This window comes from Brachionichthys hirsutus, chromosome 20 (assembly GCF_040956055.1).
Source record: "Brachionichthys hirsutus isolate HB-005 chromosome 20, CSIRO-AGI_Bhir_v1, whole genome shotgun sequence".
In the NCBI taxonomy this organism is placed as follows: Eukaryota; Metazoa; Chordata; class Actinopteri; order Lophiiformes; family Brachionichthyidae; genus Brachionichthys; species Brachionichthys hirsutus.
Genome location: NC_090916.1, coordinates 9,745,252 through 9,763,008, shown reverse-complemented (window position 1 = coordinate 9,763,008; position 17,757 = coordinate 9,745,252). Strand labels below are relative to the sequence as shown.

Below are 17,757 nucleotides of genomic sequence, written 5' to 3'. Positions count from 1 at the left end.
CTCAGCCGATCGTCGCGCGAGCCGTCTTCTTCGTTCCTTTATTTGTTGGACGGCCCGGAAGGAGCTTCGGAAATGATTTACCGCCACCTATCGGACCGGAGGGTGGCGGAGTAAAGCGGACGGGAGATGCAGCTGAACTGTTTGATAATCAATACTAATAAATGTTATTCTATTGGTTATGTTAAAAAGTGCTTTTTTATTTACACCTCATTTAAAGAAACGGTTCCTGAATGCAACTCTTGCTGCTGTCGGGCTGTTCACGCTGACCAAAGCTCTTTGTTGTCTTCAGACATTCAACACCAACATGAAGGTTCTAGATTGTTCTCTTTACACACCAACATGAAGGTTCTAGATCGTTCTCTTTATACACCAACATGAAGGTTCTAGATCGTTCTCTTTATACACCAACATGAAGGTTCTAGATTGTTCTCTTTACACACCAACATGAAGATTCTAGATTGTTCTCTTTATACACCAACATGAAGGTTCTAGATTGTTCTCTTTACACACCAACATGAAGATTCTAGATTGTTCTCTTTATACACCAACATGAAGATTCTAGATTGTTCTCTTTACACACCAACATGAAAAGTCAAAGTGAATCAGAGTCTATGTTTATTTTTAACTGATTCGTAATCCATAAATGGTTTAATGTTAAAATGTAATATTCGTTCCTGCCCTCATTCCGGATCAGAACCAGAAGACGTGTTTCATGCTGGTTCAGATCGGACCCCTTCATGACTGGGCTTTCTGCTGAGTGAATTAAATGCATGTCTTACAATATAGGACTTTTGTTAAGGCTTCCATTTATAAGTAAATGGAAAGACCAACTGACCCCGGATCAGTTTTATTGTTTTGTAAATATGTTTATGTACAGTTTGTTTTTGTAATTAAATGTAAATATCTGATAAATGTATCTGCTTCCGTCTGATTGGTTGATAACGAGGTCCAATCAGGCAACAGTGATGTCACAATTTAATTAAAATCATGACCATTCTCCGGCTGAGGCTCCGCCCCCTTCAGCTGACCGTGATGCTCAGCAGCGTCACGGCCCCCGACACCCCCAGCTGGGTGATGCGGCTCAGGTCCCGGACCCGGTACCGGTAGTCCAGCCGGTGGACACCGTTAACGGCGACTCGGAACTTCTCGGCTTCACACAGGATGATAATCTGGAAAAAGAAAAGGTTTTAAAGAGGCCTCTGAGGCTCCTCCCACCCATCTGGCTCCACCCACCTCAAAGTACTGGGCTGTGGCGAAGGGGAAGGAGGACAGCGTCCTCTCCTCGGGTCCCCAGCACCCGGACAGGAAGGAGTTCCTGACCAGGACCCGGTCCTTCAGGCGGGGGTTGAGGTGCAGCGCGATGTCCCTGGAGTCCCGCAGGTCCACGCAGAACCTGAGACAAGATGGAGACACCTGATCAGCTGGTGGGCGGCGCCCAGAGGACGGCCTGGTGGGCGGCGCCTACCGGTCCGTCGTCTTGCCCGTTTCTCCTCTGATGGTGACGCTGCATCCGACGCGCAGACCGTCCGGCAGGCGACCTCGGAAGGGAACGCTCTAAAAAACCACCTGAGTGACATCACAGGCACGGCGCTAAACCCCGCCCCCAGCATACCAGAAACTCACCAAGTCACCTGAGGAGGAGGTGATCAGCTGGAGGGAAGAAGTTCAATCGCATATCAATAAACACATCAAACACATCGGCTGCTGCACAAAAAACTTTATCCGCGTCTTCCTTACGTTCATCTCTGGCTCCTGATTGGTCAGAGCGGCTGCAGGAGAAACTGGACACTGAAACCAGAGAAGACGTCATTCATCACGTTGAGACAACAGCCCGTGTGGGCGGGGCTTCATTCATCACGTTGAGACAACAGCCTGTGTGGGCGGGGCTTCATTCATCACGTTGAGACAACAGCCTGTGTGGGCGGGGCTTCATTCATCACGTTGAGACAACAGCCCGTGTGGGCGGGGCTTCATTCATCACGTTGAGACAACAGCCCGTGTGGGCGGGGCTTCATTCATCACGTTGAGACAACAGCCTGTGTGGGCGGGGCTTCATTCACCACGTTGAGACAACAGCCTGTGTGGGCGGGGCTTCATTCATCACGTTGAGACAACAGCCCGTGTGGGCGGGGCTTCATTCATCACGTTGAGACAACAGCCCGTGTGGGTGGGGCTTCATTCATCATGTTGAGACAACAGCCCGTGTGGGCGGGGCTTCATTCATCACGTTGAGACAACAGCCTGTGTGGGCGGGGCTTCATTCATCACGTTGAGACAACAGCCCGTGTGGGCGGGGCTTCATTCATCATGTTGAGACAACAGCCCGTGTGGGCGGGGCTTCATTCATCACGTTGAGACAACAGCCTGTGTGGGCGGGGCTTACAGTGCTCGGGATGATGCCCACGGCCTCCACGGCGACCGTCCCGGCGATGGTCAGCGTGTCGACGCGCTCCAGCGCCACCCGCTGTTTGTACTCCAGCAGGTGCTCGCCGTTCACCGCCACCTGGAACGTCCGACAACGTCACCGGCTGTGACGGGGGGCGTCCAACCGCCGGCCGCCGCGCCGCTCACCTTGAACTTGTCTTCCTGGACGAGGACGACGATTTCAAACGGGGCCCCGGCGGTGAAGGGCCGCTGGAACAGGATCTCCTCGCGGCCCCAGAGCTCCGCCTCCAGCGTGTTGCACACGACGCACGGCAGAAGCTTGAGCCGCGGGTTGAAGTGAAACGCCACGTCGGCCCGCGGCTTGGTGCTGCCGCCGCAGGTGAAGTCTACCTGAAACCTGCAAGACAGAGCCGAGGGCTCAGGGTCACCGGCTAGTGCTGCTTTGATCTGGTTGGTCAGCGGGATCAAAGAGTTCTTACCGATCGGCACCAGAGGGCACCGAGCCCTGAATTAGAACCATCTCCCCCGGCTGCAACCCCCCCAGGATCGTCCCGGAGAAGGGAATCGTCTGCAGGGACACGGAGCGAGGACAGGGAGAGAGGACACGGAGAGAGGACACGGAGAGAGGACACGGAGAGAGGACACGGAGAGAGGACAGGGAGAGAGGACACGGAACGAGGACACGGAGAGAGGACAGGGAGAGAGGACACGGAGAGAGGACACGGAGAGAGGACAGGGAGAGAGGACATGGAGAGAGGACAGGGAGAGAGGACACGGAACGAGGACACGGAGAGAGGACGGGGAGAGAGGACAGGGAGAGAGGACAGGGAGAGAGGACACGGAACGAGGACACGGAGAGAGGACAGGGAGAGAGGACAGGGAGAGAGGACAGACCGGAGACAAATCAAATCAGTTTAGAAAGTCAATCAACGTTCATGGAACCTTTCAAAATAAAAGACACGGCTGTCCCTGAATAAGCCCCGCCCCCTTTATGACTCTGATTATTGATCATGTTTTACAAGATATTATTCTTTAAAACGCCTCCATTATAAGTAAACAGGAGAATCCAGATGTTTCTGGATCCGGGTCGCTCTCAGAATTTAATGGATCGAAATGAGACCATCTTCATTCTGATTCATCCGGATGCTTCCAGATGTTTTTCTGTCATCCTGCTAACAAACACCGTAAAACCAACATCCTCACCGGAGCTACAAACCATTCGTTTTTACATTCCTTGCTTTCACTCGGAGGCTAAAACTCATGACGTCACCGATGAGTCGCGAGGCGAACTTCATGGTTGTGGGTTTGAATATCTTTTAACCGTCTCAAGCATCATGACGTCACAGGTAATCAACAAGTTAGGATAGAAACAGAGCTCACCGGGTGCAGGAATGTTTGTCTCGGGTTTGACAGCGACATTTTGAGGCGGAGAAGCGCCGCGGTGGCTCATTCAGGGTTCGCGTACTTCCTGTTACGTCACGAGGTTACCGGATGCAGGGATGAGGCCCGCGATCCTCTGACGAAGAAGATGGTTTCACTCCGTGGGACGAGTTCGTGTTTTAACGCGTTTGTTTCGACAGGAAGCTACAAATAGTCGTTATTTTCTGCCTCTGTAATGTTGAGAAACGTAATAGTAAAGAAAGCTTCCGGCGCACGTTGATGACGTAGCGACCCGATCCTTGGTTTAACGGAGGCGCGTCATGCGAATCCAATAATGATTAATGAAGCCTCTGCCCAGAACCGGGTCACAAGGAGAACGGAACAAAGAAACACTTAATCCGGTTAAAGAGGAAGAAAAATAAAGTTTTATTTTTATTAGTCATAAAATAAACATGAAAAAACGCAACATTTGTGTTTCCAGAAAACGAGACGGGATGAACCAGGTTTTAATTCATTGATCAGTAACACTGAGGGGGGTGTCGGGTAACAGACTTAAATACAGCAATAAAACACGGATTTAAAAAACTTCAAAGGATGAAGGTAGTCTGAAGAAGCAGGGCCTCAGAACCGGGTCCAGAGTGAACCCGCCTTGTCCTTCGCTCCGATTGGCTGACAACCAGCCGTCAGGTAAAATGGCTCCACCTGGAGAGTCCTGTCATTTCCATCAGCGCCGCACTGGGCCCGAGTCCGCTCCGGTCCGGCGCTCAGAAGTCGGCGTCCGTCCTGAAGGCGTTGTCCGCGGGCCCCCCCATGACGCCCATCCTCTGGTACTCGCCCACCCGCTTCTCAAAGAAGTTGGTCTTCCCCTCCAGAGAGATGTTCTCCATGAAGTCGAACGGGTTCTCCACCCGGTAGACCTGCAGGAACAACACGGGTCAGAGGTCGGAGAACCGGTTTGGGTTCCGTTAGCACTAGCGGCTAAAGCCCCGGGTCCGTTCAGAATGCGTCCGTCTCGTGCTGCCGTCGGTCCGTCGGCGAACCACTCGTCCTCCGATCAGAGCGCCAGCAGCACTCAGCCCCCATCAGCGGCTGAGGTCCGTACCCCTGCGCGTCTCATCACCACGGACCCGGTTCTGCTGCTTCCGCCGGTTCTGCTCACCTTGCTGAAGCCGAGCTCCAGCATCAGTCTGTCGGCCACGAACTCGATGTAGCGCTTCATCAGCTCGCAGTTCATCCCGATCAGCTTCACCGGCAGAGCCTCCGTCAGGAACTCCTGGGGAGGGAGGGGCGGTCAGAGGGGGAGGGAGGGGCGGTCAGCGGGGGGGGGGGGGGGGGGGGGCGGACGGACACACACCGCCCCGCCCCCTCGGCGCTCACCTGCTCGATCTGCACGGCGTTCCTGACGATGCCGGTGACGGTTCCGGCCGACGGCTTGTTCACCAGGTGTTTGAACATCAGACAGGCGAAGTCACAGTGGAGACCCTGAAGGCAGCACGGCAGCGGTTTAGCCCACGGCCCCCGAACACAACCTGACCTCTGACCAATGGGGGCCACCTCGTCTCTGCTGATCAGCTCGTTGGAGAAGGTCAGGCCCGGCATCAGGCCTCGCTTCTTCAGCCAGAAGATGGCGGCGAAGGAACCAGAGAAGAAGATCCCCTCCACGGCGGCGAAGGCCACCACACGCTCTCCTGGGGGGGGGGGGCACGATCAGCAGCCGATACCGGATCAATACGCAGCCCGGTTACCGCCGGTTACCGTAGCTGGCCTTCTTGTTGCCGATCCAGTTCAGCGCCCAGTCGGCCTTCTTCTTCACGCAGGGCAGCGTCTCGATGGCGTTGAAGAGGTATTCTCTGGGGGTCAGCAAACGCAGCGTCAGACAGGAGGGGCGGGGCTGGCTCCGCCCACTAGCACCCGGGGGCCCCACCTCTCCGTGGGCTCCTTGATGTAGGTGTTGATGAGGAGGCTGTACATCTCTGAGTGGATGTTCTCCATGGCGATCTGGAAGCCGTAGAAGCACCTCGCCTCCGTCACCTGCACCTCCTGGGCGAAGCGCTCCACCTGGTGGCCACAAGGAGCAACAACATCAGGAACTCCCGGTCACATCTGGGCCCAGAAACCCGGCGCCGGTCCTCACCAGATTCTCGTTGACGATGCCGTCGCTGGCGGCGAAGAACGCCAACACGTGAGAGATGAAGTAGCGCTCGCCGTCCTTCAGGGACTCCCAGTGCTGCAGGTCCTTGGACAGGTCCACCTGGACAGAGACGGGACGTCAGCTGACCCCGATCGGTGCTGGGGGGTCCGACCGGGCCCGGGTCCACGGCACCTCCTCTGCGGTCCAGAAAGACGCCTCGGCCTTCTTGTACATCTGCCAGATGTCCTGGTACTGGACGGGGAAGATGACGAAGCGACGCGGGTTCTCCTTCAGCAGCGGCTCTTCCTCCTCGCCGCTACTCTTCCTCGCGGCTTCGGGCTGAAACGGAGGAAACGTCCGTCAGTCCGTCCCGCAGCCGAACCAGAACCGGAACCAGGAGGTCCGAGTTCACTCTCCTGGTTCTGGACGCTGAAACCGGGTTCGATTCTCTCACCGAAGGATCGGCCAAGATTTTGCGCGCGGTTTTCGACGCCAGGATGCGGGTCGAGTTCCGGTTCGGTGGCTGCAGAGGAGCGACAGAAACACGGGTCAGCGAACCGAACCGGGCGGAGCGAACGGCCGCCACGAGGCTCGCCGCTTAAACACGTGATCGGGCGGAGGTTCCGGCCTCACCGTGTTCTCTTTGTCCAGCGCCATCTTGTTGATCTCACCGCCGAGCTTGTTGTCGTTCACGACGGAGAGAGGACAGCGAGCAGAAAGCATCGTAATGTCCCCGAGGCGGGAAGATAGGAGAGGAGCTAGCGGCTAGGAGGAGCAGAGGAGGAGTAGCGGAGGAGCACGGGGCTAGAGCAGGAGGACGGAGCCGTAAAAAGGAGCAACTGAAGCGGCTTCTGGCGTCTCCTCGCCTTTTTCTTGAAGTCTTGGCGCTTCAACCGCCACAGCCAATAGAAACGCAGCTCGCGTCGGCGCTTTAAAATGACGCTGCGGCGGAGCCAATCAGACTGTTAGACGCGATCACGTGTCGCCCACAGCAACAGCTGTCGCACATAAAAGGAAGTAAAGCATTAAAAATGGCGCGTTCACCACACAAAAAAACAAAAAACACACGAAGAACGGTTAAAACTAGTTAATGTACTGCAATTTAGCATTTCAGCTTTAAACTGATGTTAATAAACAAATTAACTCTCTACTGTGTTCATCCCGAACAAAGTAAAACAGGACATATAACAAAAAAAACGGTTCTTTAATAAGACTTGAAGGACTAACCGTCCGGGGACGGGTTGAAAATGACGTCACTTCACAGACGGGAATAAAAAAAGACTCGTTTGTTCAAATAAATTTATATTTTTGTAACCCAAGTAATTAATTTATAGCAAAAATAAACCAGAACTTCTGCTGCTCATAATTATGCTTCAGTCCGAGCAAACTCATTAAAAAAATATTCATTTCATTCACAATTGTCTTCACATTAATTATCCGAAACACTGTTTACCAACACCTTCAGACTGATCTGTCCTTTGTATTGTACTTTTTTACCTTTACTGTTTTTTTTCACTGCGCGGAGCCTGCATCACCGCGTGCAACGACAATAAAGTGCTATTCTATTCTATTCTATTCTATTCTAATCTATTGTGAAAGCTCAAACCAGCGAAACCAGTGAAACCAGGAAGCTGAAGCCATGAGAAAACTGCGTCACATGCTTCAAACATTAAAAAAACACTGCAGGGAGGCAACAAGCCCCGGTGACATCACCCCCCCGGTGACATCATCCCCCCCGGTGACATCATCCCCCCGGTGACATCACCCCCCCGGTGACATCATCCCCCTCGGGTGACATCACCCCCCCGGTGACATCATCCCCCTCGGGTGACATCATCATCAGGAGGAAGCCGGTCCATGACGAGGAGGATTCCTGCCGGCTGCAGCTTCGGAGGCCCCGCCCCGGGCCTCCTGCAGGTGGGCGGGGCTCGGGATGGGCGTGGCCGTCACCTTCCACAGCTCCAGCTGCTCAGTGCGTTCGTAAATGAGAAACTGTGGGAAGTCCGGCGGGACCTGCTCCACCCTGAAGCGGCGGCGCCCGTCCAGGTGCTGCAGCTGCAGCAGGCGGCGGCGGAAGTGGGCGTAGGCCTCGCAGCAGACGCTCAGGTGCTGCAGGCTGAAGTTCATCCTCCTCTCGATGGAGATGAAGATGGTGCAGGCGTGAGCGAAGGCGCCGCACAGACGGCGCATCGCTCGGAACAGGCCGTCCGTCAGCTCGTCGTCGTAGCACACGTCAGCGGCGATGATGAAGCTGGCGTTGCCATAGAGATCCGCCTCTTCCTCCTCGGTCCAGCCGAACTCTTCATCAGCGTCCGAGCGCAGGTCGTCCCGGAGCCAGTCCAGATGTCGGACTCTCACGTCGGCCCCTGAACGCAGCAGCAGGTGTTCGTTTAAGGACACGTTCTTCTGACACATGCTCAGCAGGTCCCCCCCCACGTCCGTGCAGTAAAGCCGTTTGGCGGCCGTTGCCATGACGACGCCGGTTAAACCGGTGCCCGCTCCGAGCTCCAGCACGGTGGCGCCTCTGAACGTGGCCGCCTCCGAGAAGATGAAGTCGGCCAGGAGGAGGGCGCCTCTCCACACCTGCTTCCCGACGTCCTCCAGGGGCGTGGCCATAGTGTGCTCGATGCGTATAGTGCCCTCCTCCTCCTCCTCTTCCTCCTCCTGTTCCTCCTCCTCCTCCCGCTCTGGGACGGGGTCGGACTGTTTCACAATGACGGGACAGACTAAATGTCGCCCGGTGCAGCTTCTCCTCGGTCGATGGATGACGTCAAAATCTCCGTCCTCGTCCACGAGGGGTTCCACGTTTCCCGGGCCGCCATGTTCCCCCTCCGCGTCCCCCTCCGCGTCCCCCTCCGCCTCCGGTAATCCTCTTCCTGCGGCGGACAGGATCCTAAATTTAGACATGAAGACGGGCTGTCCCACGCGGTTGAGACGCGTCATCAGGCGGGCAGCGTTGGGCAGCAGCACGTGCACGTCCGACAGCACGGTGTCGTGATGAAACGTGATCCGGTCCATGGCTCCACCGGCGAACCGGGACGGTCAGACCCCGGTCGGACCCCCGAGGGACAAAAAGCTCCTCCGTGCGTCTTCCTAAGAAGGCAAAGGGTGACTGATCAGCTGTTTTCAGAACGGAACACTCTGATTGGTTGATGCAGGAAGCTTCAACGAGCGTGAACGTCTGATGTCGCCACCTGGCGGCCGGAGGTGGCGCGAGCAGGAACAATAAATAAATAAAAAACTTGTTGATATTTCTATGGGATTATTTCTATTGATCACTTTTATTCTTTGTTCTTTTTTTACTTTGCATTTAGAATCAGAACTATATCTAATATATTGTGACATAAATGGAAATTGTGTCAAGCTTTTGGTGTCTCCGTGGCAACAAAAACAATCGAACCAACAATGGATCGATCTGTTTATCGTGTTTGGGAATGAAGCATAAATAAACTAGAAGGCACATCTGGGCAGCAGCGATGTGTTTGTTTGTTTGTTTGTTTGTTTACATTGAAAGGAACACAAACAGGAAGCCCTACAGCCCATGTCTTCCGGTTGTGTCTCTCCCGCCACCGACCTGATCTCTGTCATTTCTTTGCTAGAATCTATTTATTGATTACCGGTAATCGGGCTGCAGTACCGCCTCCCGCCTCGTGGTGTCATCGTTGCCCCGACTACTCCCATTTTTTATTTATTTTTATCTCTTTCTTTGGCTTCTAATAAATGTCGGTCAGTAAGGCAAGTGGGCGGAGCCTCTTAAGATAACGACGCGCCCCCCCCGCCCGACGTCCTGTTCTGTGATTTGTCACACCCCTTAAACACTGTATCCGGATTGGCTGGTTGTTGTTACCGGGTGGTGCAGCGAGAGAGAGAGGTCGGTTGTGTAACGGAACCCGTACCGGGCTCGCCCACCGGCGACCTACATACCCGAGCAGCGGCGGAACGTTCCCCGTTAATCAGGAATCAAACGTCACAGCGGTCGGTTCTGCCGGTCCGCTGGTTCCGTCACGAACCGGACAGCATTTGTTGTTGTTGTCTCTTGACGGAACTCGTTTATGTTTGTCAGGAACTAATTATTTTATATTTTAAATAATTACCAGAACCAACCGGAAGGATTTATAACACCGGGCTGAGCATTTCCTCCACTCACACTCAGCGCCTGTATTCAGCTGTTTCCGGTTCCGCTGGGCGGAGTCTTCCCAGAATGTCCTCACCTGTCCTCCCAGGTGTCTGTCCCTCATGACTTTCGGAGCACCTTTCCTTTATATTTTGTAAAAATGAATTTACTTCCTGGCGTCAGAGATGCCCGTGTTTGGTTGGTTAGCTTAGCATAAAGATGCTAAACCCACTAAACCCAAAGATCAAGGTCATGTTTGATGTGATATAATCCATCAATCGGTGAGATTAACCTTTGACTGTTTAATCCAGCCGGGCTAACCTCACCAGAGACGTGATGCGAATCTGGATTAGGAATATTGATTTCATTTATTGAATATTGATTTAACTCTTAACATCAAGAAGAACAAACAACAACAACCTTCGTGGTACTTTTTATTATAAACGCCATATTCATCACCATCACTTACAGGCGAAGGTTCAGAAACGGGATTATTATTAAGAAATACATTGAATACGATGAGGTATCTTCTTACTGGCTACACTACGGGCCAATCAACAAAGGTTTATTAAATAATAAGCAAAGCTAGTAGGTAGTATCACAGTGAGGAATACTGTCCACTGACATGGTAACATATCAATAACTCGTACTGGAATACACCAAACATTCATATAGATATCGATGTATGTACAGTATTTACAGCTAACAAGCTAGTTCAAACAGAAGCATGATGCAGAGGCTTTGGCAACAAATAAAGAGTGCATACAGGAAGTAAACCGATTATACACGGAGAGAGTACAAAAACAAGCAAGGTCGTAAAAATCCAGTGCAAGGTCAGGTTTGTGTCTGTCCGTGGGTGAATAGCAGCCCGTCTCCGTCTCCGTCTCCGTCCTCCTCGGGGAATTTGTGGGAATGAAAATGTCCTGAGCAGGGCGAGGAACTCGCTGGGTCCTCCGCTGGCCGCCCCGGCTGCGTCGCCAGGGTGTAGGGATTTCACTGCGTGGTTTTAGTTACTGTGGCATGTTTTACTCTTTATGTTTTACTTTTTAACACAGTTAATGGTGGAAGACAAAACACAAATACGTTGCCGTTCAGACCAGGGGCGTCGCTAGACACAAAGTCAACCGGGGCCCGGGCCCCCCCCGTTATCACATTGTCTTCAAGCCCTATGTATGAAAGGTGCGACACAAACTAGCCTAGCTTAGCCCACGGTCACTGCTAGGGAAAGATAAGGTTTATCCTCCAAGAGAGCAGTAGGGGAATAGCAACCTCCAGCGCTAACGTTAGCGAGTGCTACTTGGCATGAGGAGAACTATTATATTTGATCATGCTAAAGGTTATGTCTGTCAGACGCCAGGGCCCGTGCTGATTGGTCCGACAGTCAGCCAGCGGCCGAGCTAATTGATCCGGTTTCTGGTGTTTAGTCAGCAAATTAATGTAATCTGCTCCTGCGAGGCCTGTAAACAGGCTAGCTATGCTAACTAGCTGCTTTTACCGGTGCACACTGTAGACAGACGTGCACGTTGTGTGGATCTGGACTACAACATGCATCAGTAATATTGAATATCAATAATCAATCTAATCAATAAGGAGGCTCCAGTTGTGCCTCTGGCTCGGCAAATTTCTGAAGGATGAGTTGGACGATGCTTCGATTACTCGATACGCTAAATGCTAGGATTAGCATCTGTAGCATGCTCATTGTTTAAATGTTAGCACTAGCAGCAGTTAGCAACCGGCCAATCATTAGCACGTATGTTAAGATGTTCAAACATTATCGTGCTAACGTGCTAATGTTAGCTGCCACCGTCCAGGAGAGCGAACCTTTAGCGTCTAGCAGTGAGCGTTTCGGCCTCTAGGGGGCGCTGGTGCATCTAACGCAGCGAGCTGCAGACGTCCTGGATGGTTTCCATGCCACAGTAACCAGTTTAAGAGCCAGAGTGAGGCGGCCATCTTAACTGGGGTTTCCGTGGCGACGTAGCCGGAGCCCACTGACGACACCGTTCGCCAGCAGAGCGTGATTCGTTGAGTAGAAAAGATCTTCCTGATGTGGAGCTGCTGGAATCCAGTCACAGCAGGGCCTGTAAGTGTCCGGCGGGCGGGGGCCCCCACAGGGCCCCCGAGTCGGCCCGGCGGGCCCCTGGATGGCTGCTAGTTGGCTGAAGGGACCAGCACGCCGACTGGAAGTGCGGCGCCTCTGTTTTGGCTCTTGCTGAGGTCTCGGGTTTCGGTGGGCCAGGACGACGCCCTCTTGGTGGTCATGTGACGCCGGGCGTGTTTGGTCAAGTGGTCGCTGCGCATGAAGCGTCGGTCGCACACGTTGCAGACGAACTTCTTCTCGCCGGTGTGCGTGCGGCGGTGGCGGGACAGCTCGTCGGAGCGGGCGAACCTTTTGTCGCAGCCCTCCCAGTGACAGCTGAACGGCTTCTCACCTGCAGAAGAGCAGAGGACGGACGGTCAGTGTCCAGCGCTGCGTCCTCTCACCACGGCTAGGACGGACGGTAAGTGTCCAGCGCTGCGTCCTCTCACCACGGCTAGCTCGGAGTAGCAGCAACACAACTACTCCTGTCCCGTGTCCTCTGAGAGGCCGGCACTGCACCCCAGCCGTCTCCACTTCACCCTGTCCTTTGCATCGTCCTCCCTCACTGCGTCCATGTATCTTCTCCTGAGTCGTCCTCTAGTCCTGTCCTTTGCATCGTCCTCCCCAACACCAGCCACTCTCATGTCCTCCCTCACTACGTCCATGTCTCTTCTCCTGGGTCGTCCTCTAGTCCTGTTCCCTGGCAGTTCCATCCTCAGCATCCTTCTACCGATATAGTCCCTGTCTCTCCTCTGGACATGTTCAAACCATCAAAGTCTGGTCTCTCTGACCTTGTCTCCAAAACGTCTAACCTTCACTGTCCCTCTTATTGTCTCATTTCTAATCCTGTCCAACCTGGTCACTCCCAAGGAGAACCTCAGCATCTTCATCTCCTCCACTTCTAGCTCCGCCTCCTGTCTTTTCCTCAGAGACACTGTCTCTGAGCCATCCATCATGCTGTCCTCACCACTGTCTTGTAGACCTGTCCCTTCGTCCTCGCTGACTCTCTCTGAGCTTGAGACCAGCACAGAGGAGAAACTGTCAATGTTATGTTAGCGCCTGCTAACCGCACTAACCGCAGCACCATGAGGCTGCAACAGAACCGACCCACAAACACCATCATCACCTCATTTGGCGATTGTAGCTTTTGCATAGCAGAGCGATGCGAAGAGGTTGGCTCCGCCTCCTACCTGTGTGTGTGCGCAGGTGAGCCTTCAGGTGTGAGCTCTTGAAGTAGGTCTTCTTGCAGCCGGGGAAGTTGCAGATGTAATTTCGTCTGCGGGAGAAGTCGGCCTGCGAGGCGCCGCCGCTCGCTCCTGTTGGCATGTAAACCGGGGCGGGCGCCAAGGGGAGGAGCTTGGTGTTGCCCAGGGTCATGACAGTCTGGGGGCCCTGCGGCAGCTGGGAGACGGGTGCCTGGGGGACCACGAACATCACGGTCCCCTGGGGTACGGTGGAGCCCACCAACAGAGGCTGGGGCAGGATGGGCGTGGCCACCCCCTGAGTCTGCACCTGAACCTGAGCCTGGACGAAGGCGGAGATCATTCCCGTCCGGCTGTTCACCGGGAACACCTGGCAGAGGAGCGGGGAGGAGTGTGGAGGCGTCGCTGAGGCGGGAGGGGAGGGCGGGCTCCCAGGAGAGCCGGGACATACGTCCTTCTCCTCCGGAAGTGTCCGTGGAAGTCCCGGCGGAGGCGCGGAGGTTTCCGCCGGAGGAGGAAGTCTGAGGCGATCGGCAGTGTGGCGGATGACGCTGGTGGCCATGGCCCTGCTGGGCGGAGCCACACAGGACGCGTCCGTCTGAGGTGGAAGCGCTGAGGTCTCTGAGGTGAAGGGGTCACAGAGCAGGGCGGAGCCAGGGCGTGGTAAGACCTGCCTGGAGGCGGAGTTCAGAGCAGAGGTGGTGGTGGAGGCCTCAGCAAAGCTCGGGCTGTGAGGCGGAGTCATACACTGATGGAGGTAAGGCAGAAAACAGGTAGACAGGTATGGGCGGAGTCAGTTCCATGTACAGGTAAAAGCATTCAAATGTTTAGTTCTGCAGTTTGAAATCAGTAAAAACGACTTCACCAATGCTAATAATAGCCAATAACAGCTAATAACAGCTAATAATAGCCAATAACAGCTAATAACAGCTAATAATAGCCAATAACAGCTAATAACAGCTAATAATAGCCAATAACAGCTAATAATAGCCAATAACAGCTAATAGCAGCTAATAATATCCAATAATAGCTAATAACAGCTAATAATAGCCAATAACAGCTAATAACAGCTAATAATAGCCAATAACAGCTAATAACAGCTAATAACAGCTAATAATAGCCAATAACAGCTAATAATAGCCAATAACAGCTAATAGCAGCTAATAATATCCAATAATAGCTAATAACAGCTAATAATAGCCAATAACAGCTAATAATATCCAATAACAGCTAATAGCAGCTAATAATATCCAATAATAGCTAATAACAGCTAATAATAGCCAATAACAGTTAATAATATCCAATAACAGTTAATAGCAGCTAATAATATCAAATAATAGCTAATAACAGCTATTAATAGCTATTTAATGACTTAAAAGATGCCGGAAAAAATCTGTAAAAATGCAATATAAATTACAGAAAGTCTTTTTTTATGCTTTTTTGCATATATTTAGATTTTAAATTATTTTAATAAATATTAGGTTGGATGACGCAGAATTAACTTTAAATGCCGGACTATTCATATGAAATAAAACCAAACATTACTTTAATGAATTTTAATTCTGATTGAAGTTAACTTACCAGTGAAGACAGAGTGATCAGGTCTTTGGGAGTGTCCCCCCCCTCCGGGAGAAGATGGATGGAGTCACAGGAGTCAGAGGTGGGGGTCAGTGGGCGGGGCTTGTGTGAGATTTGACCCCAGAAGCTCATGCTGACGAGCGCCTCGGCGGCCTCCAGATCGTGGTGCTCGATGCACGGCTTCAGCTCCATGGTCGCCGCCCGCCAGCTGGCCGTCGGGTCGACCTGGAGCCAATCAGGAAGCGATCAATAAAGTTCTGATTCTATGATACATTTAATCCATCAGGTCACTTTAAATCAGGTTGCAGCTTGAATTTGGTGAGCCGGTTTTTGATATATATATCCTGGTACAGCGTGATGTCATCTCAGGCCGTGATGTCACCTCAGGCCGTGATGTCATCTCAGCCCGTGATGTCACCTCAGGCCGTGATGTCATCTCAGCCCGTGATGTCACCACCAAGCCCGACTTTATCATGAAAACATTCCGGTCAGACTCTGGTTAGGTTTTTTCCTGACGCTTCTTTTTAATTTGGACTTGTCATTTTCCTCCACCTGAATATGGGCGGAGTCAAACAGGTGCTACGGAGTCAGCCGAAACCACGCTGCCAAAAACAAATAAATGCAGTGGGGGGGGCTCCTGGGCGCTTGGCTAAATTAGCTGGCATCAGCTGCACCTACAGGAAGGGTGGAGGGAGGGCGAGCAAGGGGCGAGAGACCTATATATATAGAGGCAGAGAGCGAGAGAGGCCCCACCGCAGTGAGCCCCCCCAGCCCAAGGGGAACCTCCCCTGCACCCAGAATAGATGACAGGAGGTGGGGAGCCAGACATGACACCCCCTTACCAGAACCAGCCAAGCCCCGCCCCCTTTCCTTGCTCATTCACATGCAGAGAGAGAGAGAGGGGAAGCTACCAACAGGAAGTGTGGACGGTCTGCTCCGGTAATGTGATTTCCCACGCAAAAATGTCACGCAAACACACCATGAGATGACAGAAGACATTTATCCACGATCAGAGGGAATCGTTTTATTACTTTATCAATCGAATTTATGATTGAAAGCAAAACAAGAGATAAATTAAGAGGACAAAGGAAGACCTGATTTGACTTTGCGCGTGCGTGTCCGTGGGAGTTTGCGTGTTGTTGTGCTCAGCTGCTGCGTTCAGGTGCAGCTCCCAATCGGACACAAGGTCTATTGATCCGCCACGAAATAAAGTTCACGCGTTTCTGCGTTTACTGATTCATGAGCCGACGCGGGAAATAACAGGAAGAAACGTCATCATTATTGATCCACGGACAGATCGAAACCCGTCCACGCGTCACCAACAACAGACCCAGCACCGGAACCGGGAGTCGCGGGGTTCCGACCGGCGGCTAGCAGGCTGACGACTAACGGGACCCACGCCGACGGCTTCCCCGGTTAGAACAATAACAACAACAACTTTATACCGGAATGTCCGGGTCCACCGGACACGGGGCGGACTCACCTGACAGGAGCGGAGCATGGAGACGAGGAACGCGTGCGGGCCGTGCGGGCCGTGCGGGTCGTGCGGCTCTCCGCAGCGGGGTGTGGGAGCAGCGTCTGCCCGGCGCCGAGCCTCTTCCAGCGGACGAGCTTCAGCTGAGCGGAGCCCGAACTCAGAGCCGTCTGGCGGCTGGTAACCCGCAGCCAATCACAGCCAAAGGTGTAGCGGCCTTCCGCCAATCACACGCGAGGCGGTGCGTGATCGGGACGTGCTCGCCACGCCATTGGTCCGACGCGGGGTGCGTGCCTGTCGGGGGGCGTGTCCTGGAGTCAGCGGTGTCAGAGTAAACTCGGTGAACCCGGCGCGCGCTCGAACTGGGGGAAAGGTTGGGAAGCAGACAGGCGCGAGGCGGGAGCGCGACGCGCGCGAGGGCGCGCGAGGGCGCGCGGGAAAAGCGGCTGCAGATAGATAGAGAGTTGTATTGATGAATACAAGCACGAATAAAAGGGAGAAGGTTAACTTAACACTTTACAAACCGGAACTATTTAACTTATAATGACGGAGTTATTGATAATACCTGATTGGAATGAAAGTCCGAGCTTCGTTAACTTATTTGGTTCATCAATTGATCTGTTGTTGGAAAAAGAGAGCGAGACAGACAGACAGACAGACAGACAGACGGACGAGAGAGACAGACAGACAGACAGACAGAGAGAGAGAAAGAGGGACAGGCAGACAGACAGAGAGAGACAGACAGACAGGCAGACAGGATGTCTATAACACATTTAAAGTATTGAGATGTGAGGCAGTTTGTCCTCAACATATTTGTCCTTATTGTCTTCTTCCTGTACCGTTTTCCTCTGCACCTCCTCCTCCTCCTCCTGCTCGCCCCCTCCCCTCTGGCCGATGAACCCGGGGACTCCTCTGCACCGAGGTTGTAAACAGCCTGTCCGGGGCGGGGCTAGAAGGCAGCAGCCCCCCCCCCCCCCCCCCCCTCACATTCGTGCACACGCCGGCCGCTACCGGCTCCTTTGTTGTGGCTACATGTTAACCCTGCAAGCCGCCATCATCATCATCATCATCATCAACAACCAGGGGAGGAGGGGAGAGGAAGGCTGAGGATGATGACGTAAGTTGGAGCAGACAAAGGACTCATTTGTGATGTGAGCGATTGACTGAGAGCAGAGATCTGGGCGGGTTCTCCAGACGGGTTCTCCAGAACATGTGGGCGGGTTCTCCAGAACCTGTGGACGGGTTCTCCAGATGGGTTCTCCAGACGGGTTCTCCAGAACCTGTGGACGGGTTCTCCAGATGGGTTCTCCAGATGGGTTCTCCAGAACCTGTGGGCGGGTTCTCCAGATGGGTTCTCCAGACGGGTTCTCCAGAACCAGACAGTCTGTTTATTCAAACTCGAAGGATCCAAAGGAG

General features: G+C 53.2%; 4 protein-coding genes and 1 non-coding gene across 5 annotated transcripts; all 5 read right to left on the bottom strand.

Moving 5' to 3' along the window:
- Window positions 1–240: 240 nt before the first annotated feature.
- LOC137909138 (galectin-8-like) lies at window positions 241–3,848 on the bottom strand. Its single transcript, XM_068753560.1, has 9 exons — window positions 3,766–3,848; window positions 2,865–2,953; window positions 2,572–2,782; window positions 2,384–2,503; window positions 1,738–1,788; window positions 1,624–1,650; window positions 1,466–1,554; window positions 1,234–1,393; window positions 241–1,169 (listed from the first exon to the last, which is right to left on the bottom strand). The coding sequence occupies exons 1-9, from the start codon at window positions 3,802–3,804 to the stop codon at window positions 1,020–1,022; spliced, it is 936 nt and encodes a 311-aa protein (XP_068609661.1). The 5' UTR covers window positions 3,805–3,848; the 3' UTR covers window positions 241–1,019.
- Window positions 3,849–4,260: 412 nt separating this feature from the next.
- Window positions 4,261–6,807, bottom strand: LOC137909080 (ribonucleoside-diphosphate reductase subunit M2-like). The gene is made up of 10 exons (XM_068753493.1): window positions 6,530–6,807; window positions 6,351–6,419; window positions 6,089–6,235; window positions 5,900–6,016; window positions 5,690–5,823; window positions 5,521–5,615; window positions 5,320–5,453; window positions 5,143–5,247; window positions 4,925–5,038; window positions 4,261–4,682 (listed from the first exon to the last, which is right to left on the bottom strand). The coding sequence occupies exons 1-10, from the start codon at window positions 6,617–6,619 to the stop codon at window positions 4,530–4,532; spliced, it is 1,158 nt and encodes a 385-aa protein (XP_068609594.1). The 5' UTR covers window positions 6,620–6,807; the 3' UTR covers window positions 4,261–4,529.
- LOC137909725 (small nucleolar RNA SNORD94) lies at window positions 4,757–4,891 on the bottom strand. Its single transcript, XR_011106014.1, has one exon. It is a non-coding gene; the product is annotated as a small nucleolar RNA SNORD94 (small nucleolar RNA).
- A 292-nt stretch (window positions 6,808–7,099) lies between the features above and the next one.
- mettl22 (methyltransferase 22, Kin17 lysine) lies at window positions 7,100–8,960 on the bottom strand. The gene has a single exon (XM_068753893.1). It carries the CDS (start codon window positions 8,912–8,914, stop codon window positions 7,736–7,738), a length of 1,179 nt encoding a protein of 392 aa, XP_068609994.1. The 5' UTR covers window positions 8,915–8,960; the 3' UTR covers window positions 7,100–7,735.
- A 3,198-nt stretch (window positions 8,961–12,158) lies between these two features.
- On the bottom strand, window positions 12,159–15,059 carry klf11a (Kruppel like factor 11a). Its single transcript, XM_068753821.1, has 3 exons — window positions 14,871–15,059; window positions 13,278–14,037; window positions 12,159–12,439 (listed from the first exon to the last, which is right to left on the bottom strand). The coding sequence occupies exons 1-3, from the start codon at window positions 15,057–15,059 to the stop codon at window positions 12,159–12,161; spliced, it is 1,230 nt and encodes a 409-aa protein (XP_068609922.1).
- Between the last annotated feature and the right edge of the window lie 2,698 nt (window positions 15,060–17,757).

Excerpts from the sequence above, each read along its gene's own strand:
- LOC137909138 (XM_068753560.1), bottom strand. The coding sequence starts at position 3,804 with ATGTCGCTGTCAAACCCGAGACAAACATTCCTGCACCCG. Across the intron at positions 1,651-1,737 it reads ATCAGGAGCCAGAGATGAAC|CTGATCACCTCCTCCTCAGG; the intron begins GTAAGGAAGACG and ends TCTTCCCTCCAG. Across the intron at positions 1,394-1,465 it reads ACGGGCAAGACGACGGACCG|GTTCTGCGTGGACCTGCGGG; the intron begins GTAGGCGCCGCC and ends ATCTTGTCTCAG.
- LOC137909080 (XM_068753493.1), bottom strand. The coding sequence starts at position 6,619 with ATGCTTTCTGCTCGCTGTCCTCTCTCCGTCGTGAACGACAACAAGCTC. Across the intron at positions 5,824-5,899 it reads GCATCGTCAACGAGAATCTG|GTGGAGCGCTTCGCCCAGGA; the intron begins GTGAGGACCGGC and ends TGTGGCCACCAG. Across the intron at positions 5,616-5,689 it reads ATCAAGGAGCCCACGGAGAG|AGAATACCTCTTCAACGCCA; the intron begins GTGGGGCCCCCG and ends GCTGACCCCCAG.
- mettl22 (XM_068753893.1), bottom strand. The coding sequence starts at position 8,914 with ATGGACCGGATCACGTTTCATCACGACACCGTGCTGTCGGACGTGCAC.
- klf11a (XM_068753821.1), bottom strand. The coding sequence starts at position 15,059 with ATGGAGCTGAAGCCGTGCATCGAGCACCACGATCTGGAGGCCGCCGAG. Across the intron at positions 14,038-14,870 it reads TGATCACTCTGTCTTCACTG|TGTATGACTCCGCCTCACAG; the intron begins GTAAGTTAACTT and ends TACCTCCATCAG. Across the intron at positions 12,440-13,277 it reads TCACCTGCGCACACACACAG|GTGAGAAGCCGTTCAGCTGT; the intron begins GTAGGAGGCGGA and ends GCTCTTCTGCAG.